Below are 21,258 nucleotides of genomic sequence, written 5' to 3' on the forward strand. Positions count from 1 at the left end.
GTATGACACCTTCATTAATCAGGAAAAGTTTCTGCCTTTTTTTAGTAAAAGAAAGCCAGAGGGTAATTTAATAGAGATCATTAAAAATTATCAAAAAATTTGATGCAGTGAATCTAAAGAAATATTTCCATTTCTTCATAAGAGTATAATTGGGGATCATTAATCTCCCCTAGTGAACAAGCATTCACTGAACAAATCTTAGCTCCAAGAAAAGGTTTCACTTAATGTAACTTGTCACTTGACAAATACTTTTGTTCAATTCTACAAAGGATAAGAAGCATATTAGGCAATGTCTTTCGAACAATCAGCAAAATTTAATAGTCCTTTTAATTGAGTTAATGGAAAGGAACCTGTGAAATCAGCTCCAGTGTATTCAAAATTTAAAAAAAAACAAGCATCTGTGCATTGGACAAATGAATTGTCAGATTCAACTAAGTGAGTCATAATTTTTACTTTTTAATTTTTACTACTGGGAAGATTATTTTCTTGCCATCTTGGTGAAAGTTAAAGGTTTTATTTATACCTCCTGCTAAATGAATTTCTGCTGAATGAAGGGTTCTTTAGGAACCTAAACCCTTCATTAATAGAGGGAGGCCTAGAGTAAACAAGAAATCTTGGGAATTTAGATTATATTTCTTTAAGAAGGTGAAGATTGTTGAAGCAAATATGACATACATTTTAATAAAGGAGGAGGGGACTGACAGGCTATATCATTTGTTTCTATCCAGGTAACTCAATGAACTTCCTATGAATCAATTAAACAGGTGCATATTAATTGCATTCCATCTTCTCAAATTAACTTCTATAAAGATTCTTGAGATGAAACTGAGATGCAGAAAATACACAAGGAAGCATTCCAAAATGTATTGGTTAGCAGGTCAAATCTAGCATTGTCTGTAAAGAGTTTGGACACTCGCCTCGTGTCCGCATGGATTTTCTCCAAGTACTTCAGTTTCGTCCCACCCATCGAAACGTAGAGAAGTTGTAGGTTTTATAGGGGTTTTTGGGTGGGCCAACTGTAAAAATTTAAATTTTAAACTTACAACTTTGTGCAGTCAAGAGCAAGCTGTGCCTTTAGTCTACTTAGGTTGGCCTCATCAGTAAAAACAGAGCGCTGTCTTACTATATCCACCATGTGAAGATAGTGAAAAAATAGCTGTTCACACACTGTGACGATATGTGTAGTAATTCGTCGGCTGAGCTCTCTGCTTTCCATTTTGGTCAAAGCATTGTCATGAGAATAGAGCTCAAAATCCTCCCAGAGCAGTTTTACATCTGCTGCAATGATTCCTCCCTAAAAATAAAATGCCATCTTGAAATTACTACACATGCAAATGAATAATTTTTCCAAAAATACTTGTAAACAATTTAAAAGAGTTTAGATATTTGTTACATTAAAAGTTATTCCTTTCCAATGATCTAATTGGCAGTTTCAGGTGGTATAAGCCGAACAGCTGGTTAAAGTCTAAACATTTTGTGTTTGGTCTGCAATTTATTTTAGAAATCCTAGTCATATAGTTGAATTTGCAGTTGTTTCAGTAGCAGATTTTCAAACTAAATAGTTAGCTTCCTCTCCTCACATTGCTAAGATTAGAAAACAGGTGGGAGATTGAAAACTTGGCTGAATGATGCACCAGCAACAATCTTGCACTCAATGTCACCAAAACCAAGGAGCTGATTATTGACTTCAGGAAGGGAAAACCAGAGATGTACGATCCAGTGATCATTGGGGGATCAGAGGTGAAGAGGGTGAGAAAATTTAAGTTTTTGGGAGTTACTATCTCGGTGGATCTTTCCCGGACCCAACACACTAATGGCATCATGAAGAAAGCACATCAGTGCCTCGACTTCCCCAGGAGTTTGTGGAGGTTTGGTATGACATCGGAAACCCTGGCAACTTTCTAAAGATGTATGGTGTAAAGTGGGCTGACCAGCCGCATCACGGTCTGGTCTGGGGACACCAACACCCTGAACATAAAGCCCTGCAAAAGGTAGTGGACACAGCCCAGGACATCATGGGTAAAACCCTTCCCACCATTAAGAACATCTATGGGAAATACTGCCATGAGAGAGCGGCAGCGATCATCAAGGATCCACGCCACCCAGCACACGCTTTGTTTTCTCTGTTACCATCAGGAAAGAGGTATAGATGCCACAAGATTCACATCACCAGGTTCAGGACAGCTCCTACCCCTCTACCATCAGACTTCTCAACAATAAACACAATCAGGGACTCATTTAAGGACTCTTACTTTTGCACTTTATTGATTTTTTTCCTCTCTGTATTGCACAATTTGTTTACATTTCTTTATTTGTTTACGTGTATGTTGTGGACAGGTTTTTTTTTGCACTACCATTAAGTGGTAATTCTTCCTCAACTGCAGAGAAAGAATCTCAAAGTTGTATGTGATGCCATGTATATATTCAATAAATTTGAAATCTGAAGATGACTCCTATGGTCCAAAAGCTAAGCAACACTCACAGTCTTGGAACTACATCCTTTCAACTGATCTATAATTTTTGTCCAGAGGGATTAGAAGCTGAAGTTAAAATGCAAAGCAAAAACTTGCTGACAAAAATCTATCATATCAAATATTTAAAAATATGAAGAGCGGTGTCAGAAGACTGGAGGAGAGTTAAGGCTGTTCTTTGTTTTGAAAAGACAGCATGATAGCAAGGTAGCTACAAACCACGAGCCTCATATCGATGGTTGAGGAATTATTGAAGAAATTTGATGGGATAGGATTTATGTGCATTTGGAAAGGCAAGGACTGATCAGGGATCAGACAAATCAGCAGAACTTTGTAGTATGGAGTTTTTTTTCGAGTAGGTAACGAAAAAGATGGATTATGGAAACCAGTAAACTTTGTCCAAATGGATTTTTGTAAGGTATTTGACAAGAATCTATGTGGTGATCTGGCCAGAAGGTTAATGCATATGGGATCAAGGGAACCTGGCTAAATATCGAAAATTGGCTTGGTGAAACAAGGCAGAGTGTAATGGTGGAATGTTTCTTTCTGATTGAAAGTCTACACTAGTAGAGTACTACAGGAATTGGTTCTGGGATCCTTGTTGTTTGTGATATATATTAATGCATTGAATTGGAATATAGGAGAAATGGTGAGTAAGTTTGAAGATGATACAAAAATTGGTGGTGTTATGGACGGTAAGGAAGGTTGTCGTCAGCTACTGCAAGATATGGATCAGATGGGCATAATATTAGGAGATGGAATTTGATCCTGATGAGTGCAAGGTGATGCATTTTGAGAAGTCCAATAGGGCTAGAATATATACAGTTAATAGTAGGGCACTAAAGAGTGTTGATGAACAGTGAGATCTTGGGGTGCAAGTCCACAGTTTTCTGAAACTGGAAACATGCAGGAAAGATCATGGAGAAGGCATATGGCAGGCCTTCACAGATCAGGGCATGAAAATTAAAAAGTTATATCATAACCTAGCAAAACAGCAATTGGTGTGCAGTTCTGTTCTCTACACTATAGAATAAGCATGACTGCGCTGGAGAGAGTGCAGAGAAGATTCACCAGGTTGTTGCCTGGATTGTAAGAATTGAGTAGAAGGAAGAGCCTGGTAGGTTGGGCTCATTTTCCTTCCAGTGATGAAAGCTGAAGAGCAACTTGGTTGAGGTAAATAATATTCTAAGAGGCATATACAGAATAGATAAATAATATTCTAAGAGGTATATACAGAATAGATAAATAATATTCTAAGAGGTATATACAGAATAGATCATCAGAATGGTTTTCTTCCCATGGCTGAGGTATCATAAACAGAAGAGCATAGATTTAAGGTGAGCGAAAGGAATCTTAAAGGAGATCTAAGTTTTCTTTGTTCATTTTAAATTTAAATATTTAAAATTAGAATATGTGCCAGAGGAGGTGGTGGAGTCATATAAAGTTGCTATGATGAAGGAATATTTGAACAGGCACATGATTAGGCATGTAAGTAGGATTGGTGTAGATAAGTGGGCTGAAGGGCCAGTTTCTGTGCTATATGACTATGAAAGTAATGAAAATTGGAAACATGAGCATTATGAATGAGAGATACATAACAGATCAATCAGCTCCAATAAAGAAATTAAACCACTTTTTCAGCTGTCAGATGAAAGGTATTAGCCCAAAACATTATCCGATGTTGACTGTCAGCTCTCTCCACACATTAAATTACATATTTCTTTAAAATAATGTACCTACCAGTTCTTGTTGGGTTGCCATGGACACAGTTTTAATATCTGATCTTGCTGCAATCCTTCTCTGAATCAATTGACAAAGATCTGAGAGGGACGTTGGGGCCAACTTCACATTCTGATCAATGGGGGTTACTGGTCGCTCCAGATGCAGGACTTTAAGGACATAATCAATAATACATTAAGCCAACATATCAAATTACTTTTTTCTATTCTGTTGACACTGTATTTGAGATACCCTAATATTGTATTTCAATTATTGTTTCATATAGTTTTATTTTGGAAGTGCTTTGAAACAATGACAAATGATTTAGCCCTGTCTACTTTGTTCTCAATTCAAAAGAAAACTCTGCATACATTTTCACAGGACCTGATTTACCACAGGAAAATGCAAGTTTTTGATGTCTTCTTTCCTTTCTAACATCTTTGAATACTTCTTCACTGTGATTCCAATTAATAGTCCTGTGCTTCTTCTGATAAATTGTTTGCTTTGGAAAAAAAATGTTTTTGTAAGGTTCAAGAATGCAAGCATTACCTTCAATATGTTTGTCACTTCTTTATTTAAATATCACTTGACATTAGCAATTGATTCGAAATTTTCCAGAACATTTCATCATTCAATCTCATATCACTTACTTTGCATCTACATCTTTGTGCACGTTCATTCTCGCACCAATTGAAAAGTGAATGATTTGGAAGAAGTTTGGTTGCCATTCAAGAACATAATCTCCATGTTCAATATTGTTTTATAACTCGTAAGCAGAAAAAGTGTCCAAAGGAAGTATTTAAAATCAATCTTTCTCAACAATTATTTTTCTCAAAGGTTCTTCACAGTGGAATCCTAGATATTAAATTTCTATAATTCTGGAAACTCCAGAAAAAACCTTGAAGAGTAGTAACCTCGCTTCTTGTATCACCCTACACCATTGTTTTATAATTAAACCAAGACAGGTATGAGCAAGTTGCTAACATGCATGACAAAGTCAAACTCACACTTAAAATTCCCACACCGGAGACAAAATCAGAGCTGACGCAGTAATGAGGGAGCTGTTAAACCGAGACATTCACTGTTTTCTCTGATGAACAAGAAATATACTGAGACACCACTTTGAGGAAAAGTGAGGGATTGAATCTCAGTGTACTGGCCAACATTTATTCCTCAGTTACAGATTTATTAAAAGATTCATAAAGTTGCCTGCAATTTAGTTCAAATTGGGTTCTGATGTTTCCTACCATAAAACAGTGACTACTTCAGTGATTGCAACGTATCTGGGCCACCATGAAGTTTAGAAGAGCACATCATAAAACTCTTTACTTTTGAAAAACAAATGCATTTTGTGTTGGAATAAACATGTTGCTATTTTTCAAAGCAGTTTACATCGGTCGTGAGGCCTAATGTCTTCAGTCAAAGAGACCGAGCAGAAGTCTAGGCCAACACTTCAGCTTCAGGGGAGGACAGTGCAACTACAGGAATGCAAAATAGATCAGGGTAGACATTCTTGGTGGCTAACCATGAAATGCAATTTATAAATGCAAACTGTTGAATTTCAGTCTTTTTCCTTCCATCTAACTTTCCTAAATCGAATCACAGAAGATAGCATTTTTTTTATTTGCAATAATTCCAAAATATATTTCCATCACATACAATACTTTAAAACAATTTTGATGTTTTTTTTTAATCCATTCCAGGGACGTTGGCTTCATAAGTTCACCATATTTTAAATGACTATCCCCAATTTTTCTGAAAAGATGGTGGTGTGGTGTTTTATTGAACCATAGCAGTTCTTGAGGTGTGGGTATACCAGATTTAATTCAATTTTGTACCTGCAGAATTAAAGAAAATTAGTATCCATAGAGCACAATATACCTGGAATATCTATATTTTTAATTTGAGGTGTGAAGAGACTCAAAGGTTCAAGAAGGTCTTTGTATCGTTGGTGTATTTCTTTGGCTACTGCAGGGCTTCGCATCGTAGAATATAAAGCATTTCCATTTGGAAATCTGCTGCTTTTATTTTCCATAACAGCTACATTCAGACTTTCAGTCATTATTGTAGGGAATCACTGTAGAGAGGAAACATAACCAAAGTGTATTTTACATAGTGCAGAAATTCTACAATTTAGCAATTTAAAAATAATTTATTTCTTCAAAATTAGGATTAAATTAGAACAGTGTCCTTTTATTGCTTTGTTGTTTATTCTCTAGAAGAGAGGATTTCCTTGAACTCAACTCAAAAAAGAATAGTAGCTTTTTCTTCATTGATGGCCAGACGAGCAATTAAATGGTTACAGGATGTTATGTCTTGCCTGAGTTTGGAGAAAATTGGATATAATGTCAAAGAGATCAAGGTTCAATTTGACAAGATATGAGGCCCATTCATGGACTATGATCATAATTTGATGACTTAGGCAGGGGTGCTCTGGGGGTTTTCTATCTGATGTATGAGAGTCGATACTTGATTCTTTACAATTTATTTGGTCGTGAACATGTTTAGTGGGAGGGGTTAGATTAATGTTTTTTTTCCCCTCTTTTTTCTTTTGTTCTTATTTTTCCTTTTTTCTACAACTAGAAGAAATTAGTCTATTTAGATAATCACAATGTATATATCAGTACAGGTATTACAATACGAGGTGAAATCCTCCTAATGATTTTTGACTTTTTTTTCAAGAATTATATGACAATGTATAATTTATAAATGACATATTCTGTATTGCATTACATAAAAACTATTTAACTAAAAAAAATTGAAGTAAAACACAAATATCTGTAGACACCATGGTTGAAGTAAAAGCACAATGCAGGAGAAACTCTGCAGGTCAAACATGAACTTTATATAGTAAAGATAAAGATACATAACCGATACTTTGGGCTTGAGCCCTTCATCAATGTATCAACCTAAAGAACCAATGGATTTTTCAAAGAAGATTTTCCTTTCCTAAATACCTATTTACCACTTTCATTTGAGAGATTTCAGCAATTTCCCTTCAACTGTATTACATAGAAATGCCTTGGATAAAAAAAGGTAAGTGGGTGGATTAGTAAATTTGAAGCTGACACTCATTTTAGTGGAGGTGTGGGCAATGTGAAGGGCTATCAAAGAATACAAAAGGATATGGATCAGTTGTAAATGTGGGCAAAGACATGGTAGATGGAGTTTAATTTGGACAAGAGTGAGTTGCTACACTTTGGGAGGTCAAATGTAACGGGAACATATACAGTTAATGGCAGGACTCGTAAAAGCATTGGTGCAAAAAAATCTGGGGTTTTAGGTTCATAAATCCTTGAAAATTGCCACACAGGTAGATAAGATGGTAAAGAGGGAGTATAGTATTCTGGCCTTCATTGGGCAGGACATTGAAGAAAAGAGTAAGGAGGTCATGTTGCTGCTATGCAACATATTTGGTGCAATTCTGGTCACTCCATTATAGAAAGGATGTGGAGGCTTTGGGAAATATACAGAAGAAAATTATCTGGATATTGCCTGGATGAGAGCAAGAATTACAAGGAGAGATCAGACAAACGAGTTGTTTTCTCTAGAGCGTTGGAAGCTAAGGGATGTCCTGATATAAATTTTATACAACTTAGGAGAGGCTTTGACACAGTAAAAATGTCACATACATTCGTGGGAAGGAGTTTAAAGGAGATGTGAGAGGCACAATTTTTCTTATTCATATTGTGGGAATATCTGGAACATGGTAACAGTAGATCGCAAGAATATGAAGGAAATAGAGGAACTTGTATTATGTGTGATGAGGGTCATGCGATCCAACAGGAGTCTAGCTGGAAGTCACCTCACCTGCCAATTGAGGCCTAGTCAATCCACGTGAGCACACACCCTGCGAATGGCTCTCAATCATTTTGCCCGTTTTGACTTTACCTGAACTAGCCCTTCCAGCTGGCTGCTGTATAGAGCCCACCTTGTGAAGCAGCTTTTCCTTTTTCCCCCTGAGGAATGAACCCAAGTTCCACTCCAGGTGGCAAGGCATGGGTGATGCTGGAGGTATAAGGACTGTAATGATTTATTCTGTTATCAGTGTGATTAGATTCTGTAGTTAAGTTGGATACCTTGTGTTTTCTCGAGTTTTGTGTATCACACCTTGCCTGCTAGTTAGGTGTTAGGTCGTTCACACTGAACCAAGAAAAGCCGGGTCAGAAGCCAATGCAAAACGCATCAGGTCTGATACTTCCTACCTTGCTGGGTAATTTCTGCCTTGAAAATGACCCCCCCCCCCCCCCCCCCCACATCCCACATTCGTTGCGTTCACAAGTGAAATGGTTAAGAGGTGGTAAATTCCCAAATTTCAATGGCAGTGTAAAAGGGGTAAGAGAGCGATGGCAGGTACTGTTTGTTTCATCTGAGCATTTAACCTTGGGAACTGCAATTAGCAACTATCTGTGCAATTAACTGTGAGAACTGCGAGTAGTAGCAATCTTTTGGTTGTAGCAAATATTGATTGTTTAGCTTCACCCTATGTGCATGAACTGTGTGTAATCCCCTTAGTTTGTGCTATCCCTTTTGCGACTCCCGCCCACTCTACATGTAAATAAAGATCATCGTTTGTGATTAAACTGTGTTCAGTCTTGTCAGTTCTTAGACCCTCTGAACTTGTTTTCCACATCACATGTGCAAACAGTGGAGTTCTAGTATAAATTCAGCATCATACCCAGAGCAGATATTCAGGCCAAAGCCTGATCCTGTGCTATGGAGAAATCTGCAGATACTGTGGTTTTCTGCTGTACACAAAGTTCAGGAGAAATACAGCAGATTATTCAGCAGCCATAGAAAGCAAAAGATAATTGACATTTCCTGCCTGAGCCTTTCTTCAAGGCCTACTCCTATGAGAACATACTCATCCTTGCCCTTCAATGCCACCCTCGCCTCCCCCATACTTAACTCTGTAACCTCAAAAAGTGCTACACTCATACTTACACCTCCTCTCTCACCACCAATGGGGTCCCAAATGGCCCTGCTGAAGAAGGGCTCAGGCCTGAGTCAATGACTACCTTTTGCTTTCTACAGATGTTGCATGATCTGCTGAATTTCTCCAGCACTTTTGTTCCTGTGTTATACTCTTCTACGTTTGAACCTATCTTACATTAATGACTGTATTTCCACTTCTTCTTCCCCCTCCCCCCCCGCTTCCTTAAATAATGGGATTGCAGTTATCATCCAACAAGTGGGAAGTACTCTGGATCAACAGAAATTTTGAAAATGGTAACTATTCAGCACTTAATAGCCTGAATACGCTTGAGATTGTCTAAACTCAGAAACTAAGCAGGCTCAGGACTGGTCAGTGCTTGGAACACCAGGAGGTGCAGGTTTCTGTGAGGGGCGCTGGACAAAGTGGCGACTCTCTGTCTGCCTTACGGTAGACAAAAGTTAAAGGATTTCATGTGTGTTACATTCTAAATGTAGTATTACGTGACAATAATGGAACCTTTTCCTTTATACCATAACTATTTTCTCTGTTAATTCTCCATTATAATTCATTCTGCAACAATCTGTAAGGGACATTAACATTATTTTTCATTTTTATACACATCTCCATGGAAGCTCTTACAAGTCCATTTTAATTTTACTGGACTGCTCTCATTTCTACTTTCTCTTGTGACAGAGGATTTAGAGGTGGTTTGGGAGGAATTGTTAGAGCAGATTGCACACAAACATTTTAAAACAGAATATTTGCAGGACTTTTGCAGAGTGCTTTCTGCAAGAGGCAACGAAGTATTGACAGCAGCTTGCTTGGGAGAGCATGTGATCTTTGCAGGCAGAAGAGGACTGTTTTGCTCTCAGAGAGGGAGGGTGTGAAACAGAGAGAGGAGAGATAGAAATCAGTTCAAGAAGGACAAGCTGGCAAACTTTGGAAGGCTGTCTGGTCAAAGAAGGCTGGCTGTCTGAAAGGTGACCTGAAAGAAAGAGGATCTTCTGGAGAACCCTGAAGGGGCAAGTTTCGTCAGCAAGACTGATTGAGAAGGAATCAGTTGCAGGTGTCCTGGAAAAGGAATCTATCTCTGAAAACCAGCAAAAACCCTCCTGAGTGGCAACCATTTGCCTGTTAAAACACCAAAAGACTGTTAATGCTAACTTCTGCGCACAGTCCAAGAATTGCCTGCAACCAGTGAGATTGGACTGTGATCCAAAGAACTTTTCTAATCTTAAATATACATTACACACACCTGCACTTAGAATGGGGGGGGGGGGGGGGAATTAAGTAATAAGTTAAAGTTCAATTCTGTTTTCTTGTTTAAATATAATTAAAAACTACTTTTGTTTAAGTGACCCTGTGTTGTGGTGCAGATCTATCGCTGCTGGTTTTTGGGGTCCTCCGGACTCCGTAACACTCTCTCCTTCTTAATCCTTCCTCTTCCTTTGCTAAATTCAGAAATGTTACCACTCTTTAATGCTTACTGTATTTCTGGCAATACTATTTGATTTTTTTTTAAATCTTCCCTTGATAGCCATTGCTGGATACACCCTATTTGGGTTTTTCCTCTTTCCAATGTTCCCTGGTTTCCAAATCCATTGGGTTCCAAATGCTCAGTAATGCAGAATGAGTTTCCTCTCTGTAGGTTCGCCTCTCCTCCCCCATCTGGAACCATCTGCTCATTAACCCACCCCCAAATGGTTCCATCTATCTCACCTCCCTGCCTCTTTCTTCAATGTGCTGGCCCTCTCAATCCTGGTGCAGCCTCGACCAGAAACTTCCACAGGTCCTGCTTGCCCCACTGAGTTTCACTGTAGATTTTACCCCATCTGCACGTCTTTCAATTGAGGATTCAGTGGTGTGCATTATAAACTTAAGTGTGCATTATAAACTCCCTCACCAGGGATGGACAACGACATGACGATGCTGGCTGATACCCCAACAGTAGCAACAAAACAAGAAATGTTCGCTTTCACACTCAAAAATAACGAACCTTCAACGCCCACACACAGTACAAGTCAGCAAAGAACCTCTGGGTTTCCATCTTGCTGCTCAGCTCAGCTCCAGGAGCGACTCCAATGATCCCAAGCCTCGCCACCGCACTACTTCCGCCTCCTCACGTCGCTGTCCTGGCACATCTCCCTCCGCGTCCGCTTGTTCGCGGAACGCTCTCAGTGGGCCGATGCGTCGCGGTTGCTAGGACACGGCGGTACACGGACCTCCGTGAGATCAAAGGCGGGGCGAGGTGCCGCGCAAGCAAGGCCAGCGTCACCGCTGAAGATTCTTCCCTATGACCGGGATCAGAGCAGAGACGTTCCCTTCCAGCCCCCAGGCAGCTTGCCCACACCGGCATGATGCCCACCTGCACTAATCCCGATGGCCTCCACTAAGTCTACATCCCTCTACTTCCCTAATCGTGCTTGTCTAAACGTATTTGAAACGCTGTAATTCTATGCATCCGCCGCCTGTGTGAAAACTCCGACCTCCTTTAAAGTTCTTAAACAAAAGTAGTTTTTAATTATATTTGAACAAGAAAACAGAATTGAACTTTAACTTATTACTTAATCCCCCCCCCCCCCCCCCATACTAAGTGCAGGTGTGTGTAATGTATATTTAAGATTAGAAAAGTTCTTTGGATCACAGTCCAATCTCACTGGTTGCAGGCAATTCTTGGACTGTGCGCAGAAGTTAGCATTAACAGTCTTAACAGGCAAATAGTTACCACTCAGGAGGGTTTTTGCTGGTTTTCAGAGATTCCTTTTCCAGGACATGTGCAACTGATTCCTTCTCAATCAGTCTTGCTGACGAAACTTGCCCCTCTCTCCCCCTTTCCACTGCTCGACCGGCTGTGTTCCTCCGGCAATTTCTGTGCGTGTGCTTTCTTATACAATCTCAGCGTCTGCAGACTTTTTCTCTCCTTTCCACTGCAATGACAAGAGGCGCCACAGAGCTGTTCCTTCATTTCCTCCCTCTCCAGCATTTGGAGACCTAAACTGCCCTTCCAAGTGAGGTAGCCTCACCAGCATTTGGAGACCTAAACTGCCCTTCCAAGTGAGGTAGCCACACCAGCATTTGGAGACCTAAACTGCCTTCCCAAGTGAGGTAGCCTCGCCAGCATTTGGAGACCTAAACTGCCCTTCCAAGTGAGGTAGGAGGATCACCTGCACCTCTTTTAACCTGCTCCACATTATAAACTTAAGTGTCCTTGTCGATTTGGACAACTACATGACGATGCTGGCTGATACCCCAACAGTAGCAACAAAACAAGAACTGTTCGCTTTCACACTAAAAAAAAACTGATGTAGCCTCCCTTACAATTGGAAAAACCATGTGTAGATGCTGGTCATCACCTGCAGTCTGTTGGTCATCTCAAGCCTCTTATTGTTGCACTTAATTGAATTCTCCTTCCTGCTCACATACTGATCCATCCTCAGCCTTCTCTATTGCTATTTGTGGGTGGGGGCGGTGGCAAACGCAAATTAGAAGAATAATACCTCGATTTATGCTTGGGTAACTTACAATTTGTTTGTAGTTTTCTTATTAACCCTGACATATGGGTTCATGTATTTTTTTTAACATTCTGCCAATTCTCTATTTGATAAGGTTAAACAGCATTAATGTTTTATTTCTCAACTGCCATCTCAATGTCTCAATTTCTCTACATTTTATTTCTTATCAGGTTATTTCCCTATATTTTCTACTCTGCATTCATGATTTCTTTTACCTTCTTTCCTCTGCTGAGTACAGTCATAAATGTGGTGCTTTAAAAAAATCAGCTTGTTCCTTTATGTTCAAAAAAAATACTCAGGGAAGATTTTTCTGATTGTTACCTTCTTCAATGTTAGATTGCTGAAATTCCCAGAAGTTTGGAGAATTGAACATCACTAATCACAATTTCTAAGTCATACCCTACCTTTTATCAATTTAGAATTCAATAAAATTTGTGATTCATTTGATTTACCCAGTTTCTTGTCATTTTTTAATCAATGCATTACATTTTCATTTACCATAATTCAGTGCCAAATTATTTATCTTCAAGATAAATGAACACAGTACAAAAATATTACAAATAAACAGCATTGTGGCAAGCAATCATTTATTGGGAAAAAATTCAGTGGCATTCCATTTAATGAGACACAATTTATTAAATATGCATAAACAGATCATTCCATATAGCTGTTAGAAGTTTCCATTGCCTGGTGCTAATCAGAAATGAAATGAGTTTAAATGTGAATGGAGATCTCTGTGCCCATGGAACTATTTTTTGAGAGAAAAGACACAAAAGCAAAGCAATTCAAAATACACAATGAGCAGTCATTCAAATTTTCCCACACTTTGTGCATTATTATTGATAAACAATACTCTTTAAAATACTTTGTTGTTCATCATACACCAGATTTTACACAGTATTGAGATCATAGGAGGAGATAAATTGCAAATAGATTTGTGAAAGTACTATTGGATAAATGGTCACTCTACCAATCGTTATCACCGAACAGAAGTAGCAGAGATCAATTGTGAGTTCAATAAAATGTAGAACACAGAATCTCTGAAAATTGAAGTATGGCTATTTATCTTTTTTAAAATGGAGATGAAAGCTGTTTTCAAGATATTGAATTTAAATACACACAGAACTTAATTCAGAAATTGATTGTACAAAAGTATGGCAATTAGAATGACAACAATCCTTCCTCTCTTCATTCACAGACAGATTAAGAATTAGTTGCATGTTTGTTCTCAGTATGTGGCCAATGTTCAACAGTAACTTGCTTCCCTGCTTTGTCCTTTAACCATGTTTTTTTTTAAACCAACACAAATATGCACCTTACCCATCACCCAGAAGTTTCAAATGAGCTAGAATGCAGCACTGGACCACAAAAGGGAAAGAATTCTGAGACATAATGGACAAAGCACATCCATGGCATTTTTCCACTATCGATTATACACAAACAATTTTCAGAACAAAAATTAATGTTATTTCAGGCTAATTGTTGACCAGAGGATTGAGCATAAAAATCTGGCAGGTACATCTGAATACTGACAATGAAATCTATCTAATTTAATCTAAAATTGGAAAATTACTGGCTACCAACCTGCCACTGTAAAATTACAAAAATGTTTATGATTTAAAAACTACAGTTAATATTAAATCTAGCACCAATACATGTCAGCAGCCTGCAATATAAATGACAAGGAACACATCTACAAAATGCTGTTCCAACATGCTTGGGCCTCATGTTTAATAAATTCAAGACACCTATGCACCAATCCAGTGAAATTATGAAAATGCATTCACAGCAAACATCAATTGGATATGTCTTGTTCCATGCAAATTAAACTAGACTCCATATATGTGGAATAAGAGTTTACAAAACAAACCCAAATCAAACACAACTAATAACTAGCACCACTTTTTACATTTTAACTATCTCCAACTTCCTAATGACCATAAAATGCTTGGAAAAGCCTAGATACAAGGACACCTAGTGATACACAACACTACATCTCAAAAGCAAAAGCAGAAAAAAATTAATTGAAGGTCAATTAATAGCTTGCAAAATGAGGTTTACTACAGATACTTAACCAACCTTGCCCAAAGCAAATTTACATTTTTAGTAAGCTGCTAAATAGGAACATTATTTTATTTTATTTTTTTTTTAATTGTCACAAAGTCACACACATATCGAGATCAAAAATTTGTGGAAAGAATTTACAGGATTTTATAAAGGGAGGATAAGTCAAAGGCAGAGAGATCACCAAAGATTTGCAAATTTATAAAGGTGTACTGTGGAGGGAATTCTGACTGGTTGCATCACTATCTGGTGTGGAGGTGCCAATACACTGGACAGGAAAATACTACAGAGAGTTGTGAACTCAGTCAACACCATCATGGGCATCAGTCTTTCCTCCATTAAGGACATCTACAAGAGACAGTATCTAAGCAGTGTCTATCGTCAAGGATCCTCACCCCCTTTTCAGGCTGATATCATCAGGAAGAAGGTACCGGAGCCTGAAGATGAACACCCAACTGTACAAAAACAGCTTCTTCCCCTCTGCCATCAGATTTCAAGTCCTTTTTCCACTGGTGTCCTTGTTAATTGGCTGTGCAGCATCCTGGGATAGGAAGCAGTTTCTGCTGTTTCCACTTGGCCACCTTTAACTGGGATACGGACTGCCTTTCCACTGAAAACAACTCATCCCCAGGGATAGGAGAGTCTACCTTCAACTAGAAATGGGCATCTTTCAGCTTTGTTGACATTCTGATTTTGAGGACTGGAAGGAGAATGCCAGAGCTTAGATTCTAATAGAGTAGGAGCGCAGATAGCTTAAATGAATTGCAAGTCGGTGTAGTGGGGAACCAAACCTGTGTTTGTTGACCTGCATTTGTTTCTGATTATGCAATTCCAACCTCTCAATTTCAAATTATTTGAGAATCTTACTCTTTCCTGTTTCAAATCACTTTAAAATATACCATTGACAAAGCTTTGTCGTCTTTAATGTAATTGGGATACTTTATTACATTTAAGATGCTATTAAAAAATTATTGTATTTGTCATCACATGGCCTTGATAAGAGCCATTTCAACACTCAGCAAGAGGAAATTGACAGAACTTAAACAGAACAATAGAAGCTTAAATTCCACTGTTCTTGTAGAATAAACTAAAATGTTATTTAAAATATTCTTCCATAATCTCTTAACCCTTTGATTCCACATCTGTTTGAAATGGAATCATCAATTCACCAAAGATACTTTAGTTTAAAGGATTTTAGAGCAGAAACTCAGTTGAATGTGGAAAAGATTATTTTCTAAGGCTCCAAAGGTTAGTTCTCAACATATTAATTGATATAGACAATTAAAATGTTTGATTTTGTTTCTGTGTATGACTAAGGTGGCAACCAAAATGATAGTTAAAACTAATTCCATTAGATTTTTCCTTCAGGTCATTGAATCAAATTGGTGTCTATTTTCAGTCTTTAAAGCACTATATTATGGCTGGTATCACATCAAAGATGTTAATGTACTTCCCAAAAATAGTTTAGGTTCTTAAACACTTAATAGAAAAATACTAAACAATTTTATAAACAGGATACAAGTTGAGAGAGATGGCCAATAAAAAATTCTGAACAGTTTCAGAATGATTTAGTTCAAATACATGTTTAAATTTAGGTTCAAATTATTTTATTATTAAATATGATTTTATAATTTGGTGGGTTTGCAATAGAATAGTAAATGTTATGTATTTTAATTAGTCAAATATGTTTAAGTAATATGCATATAACACCATTCAATACAGTCAATGTATAAAGATACAATTCCAAACAACAAATTAAACAGGTGTACTCCCTTTTATTAACCACCTCCTTTCAATGAGAATGCAATACTGATGTGCCCACTATTGCATGATTACTGAACAGCAATTTTCGCAGAATGCCAGAGTAAAATGGCCCATACACCTGTCTGTTGTATTTAATAACATAAACATACTGGGCTCCAATCTCTTCTAGATCAGCTTGAATGGGCTCTAGACCTCCCAGAACAACTGATACAGTCTTCTGCTGGTTCTCAACATTGAGCAAATTTCTCAAGTACATCTCAATTCGGTTATCTGTAAATTAAAACATTTTTTAATGTTAAATTGCTAAAAAGGCATAATTGGTCTCAACTTCCCCTTTCCTTCCCAGGTAAACACATACGCAGAAACTTCAAAATGCCTAATAGCAGATCGAAAGACATCCCTCTCCCAATCTGTCACTTTTTTCTTCTCATACCTAATCTACTAAATGTCTTTAAAACATTGTCTATTTAAAAATCTACATAAAGTAAAGAAAACTTGTAAGCTAAAAATTTTTATCCTTGCCATCCATGCTTCACTTTAACACACACTGTGTACCACCTTAATTAATATTTAACTGCTTCTGTATTGATACCCAAATTTGCATATTCACCAAAAGCTTTTCAGATGTTCCTTCAGATTCAAGCACTGTTGTTTAGGACACCTACAACTCTTGAGTTTTTAAAAATTTGAATAATGGACCATAATGAGATGATGACTGATCTGATGATAGGCACATCTTTCTGCCTTTTCCCCATAATCCCTTAATTTTCCTGAAAACATGAAAGTCTGCAGACACTGTTGTTGAAGTAAAAATACAATGGTGGAGAAACTCAATAGGTAAAACAGTGTACTTCATTTAGCAAAGATAAAGACACATAACCAATGTTTCGGTCCTGAGCCCTTCATCAAGGTATGAATAAAATATGGGCAGGTGTCTGAACAAAAAATTAATTCCTCTAATCTATCCAACCTTGTATTAAATATATTTACTGAGGTAGTCTCCACTGCTTCAATGGGCAGCAAATTCTTAGATTCACCATCCTCAGTGAAAACCCTCATCCTCTCCTCCTCCTCCTCATCTCCATCCTAAATCTACTAGCTAGATCTTGAGACTATGTCCCCTAGTTCTTGTCTCCCTCACCAATGGAAACAATGTAACAACCTCTATCTTAATTTTCATAATTTTATATGTTTCTATAAGATCTCCTTTCAATCTTCTAAGATTTCTTCTATTTGTGCAGTCCTTGTTACTAATATCCCTATTGACCTTGGAACACCATAAACAAATAGGGAAAATAGTTCTAATACAGTGGTTCTCAAATTTTTTTTTCTACTCACATACCACTTTAAGAATTCACTATGCCATAGGTGCTCTGTGATTAGTAAGGGATTGCTTAAGGTGGTATGTAGGTGTAATGAAAAAGTTTGAAAACCACTGTTTTAATCATATCTCATTGACTCATTATGTGCCAGATTTCATATCTCCAAAGGAAATGGGCCAATGACAATTTTTTTCAAGCAAAATATTTCAGTTACAATTGGGTCTAGAGCAGTGGTTCTTAACCTTCCCTTCCCACTCACATGCCGCCTAAGCAATCCCTTACTAATCACAGAGCACCGATGGCATAGGGATTACTCAAAATGGTATGAGTGGAAAGAAAAAGGTTGAAAACCACTATTCTAATGTTTATCAAGCAGTTAATAGGTATAAACAACTGCTTTAATGTGATTAAATTGTATTAAATTCTTTCAGTCAGGCATGAAAGTTCAGGTGCAATTTGAAGAAAGTATTTAAAACTGTTAAGGATGTTGATAAATAAGGAGTCAGTCATGATTGAACCCTATGCCATTGGAACCAGAAGACAAGACTTACAGTAATTGACTGAAGAACCCAAGAAACAATGAGGAGATTTTTCTGTTTAAAATAGGAACTGATATTGTTGAGTACAGAGACCCTTAAAATATGGTGGAATTCCAAAACAAATGTTAAGAGAAATGGAGAAAGAGATTATGGAGGGACTGAGGAATGGGGTGATAAAATAAGTTTTCAACCTGGCAGATCATGAATCTAATTACTGCTTTCAATTTTGATAAAGCACTTCCTGATTATTATTGTGCAAAGTTATCTTTTGTGAATAGGGCATAGAAATGAACTCACAAAAAGACAAGAGACGATGATACCTAAATTTAAACAGTCGTCAGAAATTTCATTCAAATTGAAATTTCATGATCGCAAAAATTTGTATCGTTATCACATCACCCAAAATCAACCTATACTAGTTGAAAGGGAAAAACAGGAAGGATTTTTTTCAATAATGTGCAACCTAACAGGCAACAAAATCTAAATTTTCTACTTACTGATCAAGGTGCGAACGGGGTTTCCTTCATGTTTTATGTTGCAGATTTGTCCTGTGAGGTTTGCTTGACTTTCATTGTTAAGCATCGGGTAACCGTGTTCAACTAAGGCTTGGTTTATTTCAAAACAAACCTTAACACTTATGGTTTTAAGTGTTTCTTCAAGGTTGAAATTCCTTCATAGAATTATTAATAAAGAAAAACAGTCAAATTAGTGCATTGGGCATCAAAATGAATCAATTATTTTCTATTGGGTAACAAACAGAAAGTCAGACCAACATACCAAGGATTTTTATACTTGGCACAGGGGAGTGCAGATACTTCATTGTTAAAGTTCAGATTTTATTTTTGGTTTTGGGGTGACATTTTTAAGATTTAAATACCGTCTTGTAGGCTAACAATGAAGATTAGTTGTAAAGACCAGAGAACTATTGAAAGAAGGCAAGCAAATCTAATTCAGACTAATGATTAAGAAAAAGAAATAGAAACTGGTATTCAGCCCCTCATGCCTAATTCACCATTCAATATGATTACAGCTGGCCTTTATTATCAGCACCACTTTCCTTAATTCCCTTAATATACAAAAGGCTATCTGTGTATCTAAAGTGTCTGAGACTCCATAGTTATTGTAGCTATGACTAATGACCAATTCGGTGGAATGGCCCAGATTCTAATTGGGTGTTGGTTAATTGGTATATTTGAGTGGCATAAGCTCGTGGGCCAGAAGGACCTGTATCTTGCTGTATATCTAAATATCTAAAAAAAAAAAATTCTGTGTGGAAAAGTTAAGAAATTTCTTCTCATCTTGGTTCTTAATGGTCAGCCTTTCAAAACTGAAATTTAATTCCCCAGCCAGGGACAACATAGTAACTTGTATCTTCCTGGGAAGTCCCGAGAAAATTTTGTACATTTGAATGTGATTACCTCATTCTATTAGCCAGAGAGTTTAGGCTTAATTATTTTGATCTTCCCTCATAGAACACTCCACTGCCTGGCTGTTGTACACTCTGTATTACATGTATACCTTTCCTTGGTTAAGGAGACTACATAATTCCAAGCAGTGTCTTGTATTTATACAATGCTTTAATTTGAAATTTTTATACTTTAATAATATAATCTCTAACAATTTAGATTAATAAGTTGAGGATTCTAATAGAATATATTAAAGTATCATATGGAAAGAGGTAAGATAATAAATACAAAAGATAGATAGGCAATAAACAATCAGATACAGTAGTGTGATAGTACAGATTCAATCACCAACGTGTATATGTACATATGTACAGATGGTAGTGTAGGATGACTGTGATTGGCTGAGAGTGTAGTCACACCTACTGGCAGGTCTTAAAAGATTGCTCCTAGCCAGACCAGGTCATTCTGGACTGGTCGATCTACTTGTGATACGCTCCAGTCTTTTAGTTAATAAAAGCCTTGGTTTGGATCAACAAGTCTTTGGTTCTTTTGATGCGCACTACAAGTAGTGCAAGAAAAAAAGTGGAGCCAGAGAAGTTTATGATTAGGGCAGTAAAGGGAGATTCAAAAGACTGATAGTCATTGGAATAAAACAGTTCATAAAACTACAGAACACGACAGCATCGAAACCCGCCCTTTGGCACATCTAATCCATGCTGATCTATTATCACCTGGAGGTGCTAGACTTCAGGTAGAAATGGATTTAATGGAAACTTTCAAAAGAGAATCAGATATTTGAAAATAAAAAAAATTAAAAAATAAAACACAGAAATAGATGCAAACGTGTCATCTATTGCCCATCCCCAATCAAGGCAGTTTACAGACCACCAAGGAGTTACCTTTGGCCAGATGGCATAAGAAAGTTTAATTTCATTTTTCAGGATTAGAAATTATTCATACCTGTCTCTTTATAACCATTATGTCATAGTACACTGGATTGCCTCATCTCAGCCTAGATTTTCTGCATTTCTGATTAAAAATCAATAGTATCTCATCAAGTCCCAAAAAACAATTACTACTTTAGGATGAGGAGTCGCAGTCAAACTCACTTGTCATTCATGCCTTCAAGTAAGACGACAATAACTTGTTTTACTTTGTCACGAAAGTCAGGTAAGCTTGAGAAAGTTGTCCCTCCAACGTTGCAGATGATCAGCATTAGATAGGCTACAAGTCGTTGCTGGTTAAGTCGTTGCTGTAGTTTTTGAAGACGTGATTGATCGGTCAAAAGAGTCTGAAAAAGATTTATAATGTGCAATTAGTTTGTTTGTCTTGGTTATCCCATAAAAGATGCTCTCCCATACATTATTTTTTCCAATGTTACCAGGGGCTACATTTCAGCACAAGGGCAAATAGTTTGAAGAGTGGATAAACTATTACATTAACTATGTTTTTTACCAAAAAGACCCAAGACTTTCTTCCACTGTGTATTGTAATTTGACAGTAACATTACATTTTCTATGTAAGG

General features: G+C 37.3%; 2 protein-coding genes across 3 annotated transcripts in view; both read right to left on the reverse strand.

Moving 5' to 3' along the window:
* The window catches only part of LOC138748185 (coiled-coil domain-containing protein 87-like), a 41,541-nt gene extending 30,222 nt beyond the window's left edge, over window positions 1–11,319 (reverse strand). Inside the window, exons 1-4 of the mRNA XM_069907956.1 lie at window positions 11,123–11,319; window positions 6,072–6,267; window positions 4,212–4,360; window positions 1,044–1,294 (exon numbers count right to left, since the gene is read on the reverse strand). Coding sequence (XP_069764057.1) covers window positions 1,044–1,294; window positions 4,212–4,360; window positions 6,072–6,252 — 581 coding nt within the window. The 5' untranslated portion in view covers window positions 6,253–6,267; window positions 11,123–11,319. The remainder of the gene's footprint in view (window positions 1–1,043; window positions 1,295–4,211; window positions 4,361–6,071; window positions 6,268–11,122) is intronic.
* Window positions 11,320–16,457: 5,138 nt separating this feature from the next.
* The window catches only part of tcp11l2 (t-complex 11, testis-specific-like 2), a 29,859-nt gene continuing 25,058 nt past the window's right edge, over window positions 16,458–21,258 (reverse strand). For both annotated transcript variants that reach the window (XM_069907557.1, XM_069907558.1), the window contains 3 exons: window positions 20,843–21,024; window positions 18,825–18,997; window positions 16,458–16,736 (listed from right to left, as the gene is read on the reverse strand). In XM_069907557.1, the coding sequence (XP_069763658.1) occupies window positions 16,495–16,736; window positions 18,825–18,997; window positions 20,843–21,024 (597 nt within the window). In that variant the 3' untranslated portion in view covers window positions 16,458–16,494. The remainder of the gene's footprint in view (window positions 16,737–18,824; window positions 18,998–20,842; window positions 21,025–21,258) is intronic.

The sequence above is a fragment of the Narcine bancroftii genome, chromosome 13, assembly GCF_036971445.1.
Source record: "Narcine bancroftii isolate sNarBan1 chromosome 13, sNarBan1.hap1, whole genome shotgun sequence".
Taxonomy (NCBI): domain Eukaryota; kingdom Metazoa; phylum Chordata; class Chondrichthyes; order Torpediniformes; family Narcinidae; genus Narcine; species Narcine bancroftii.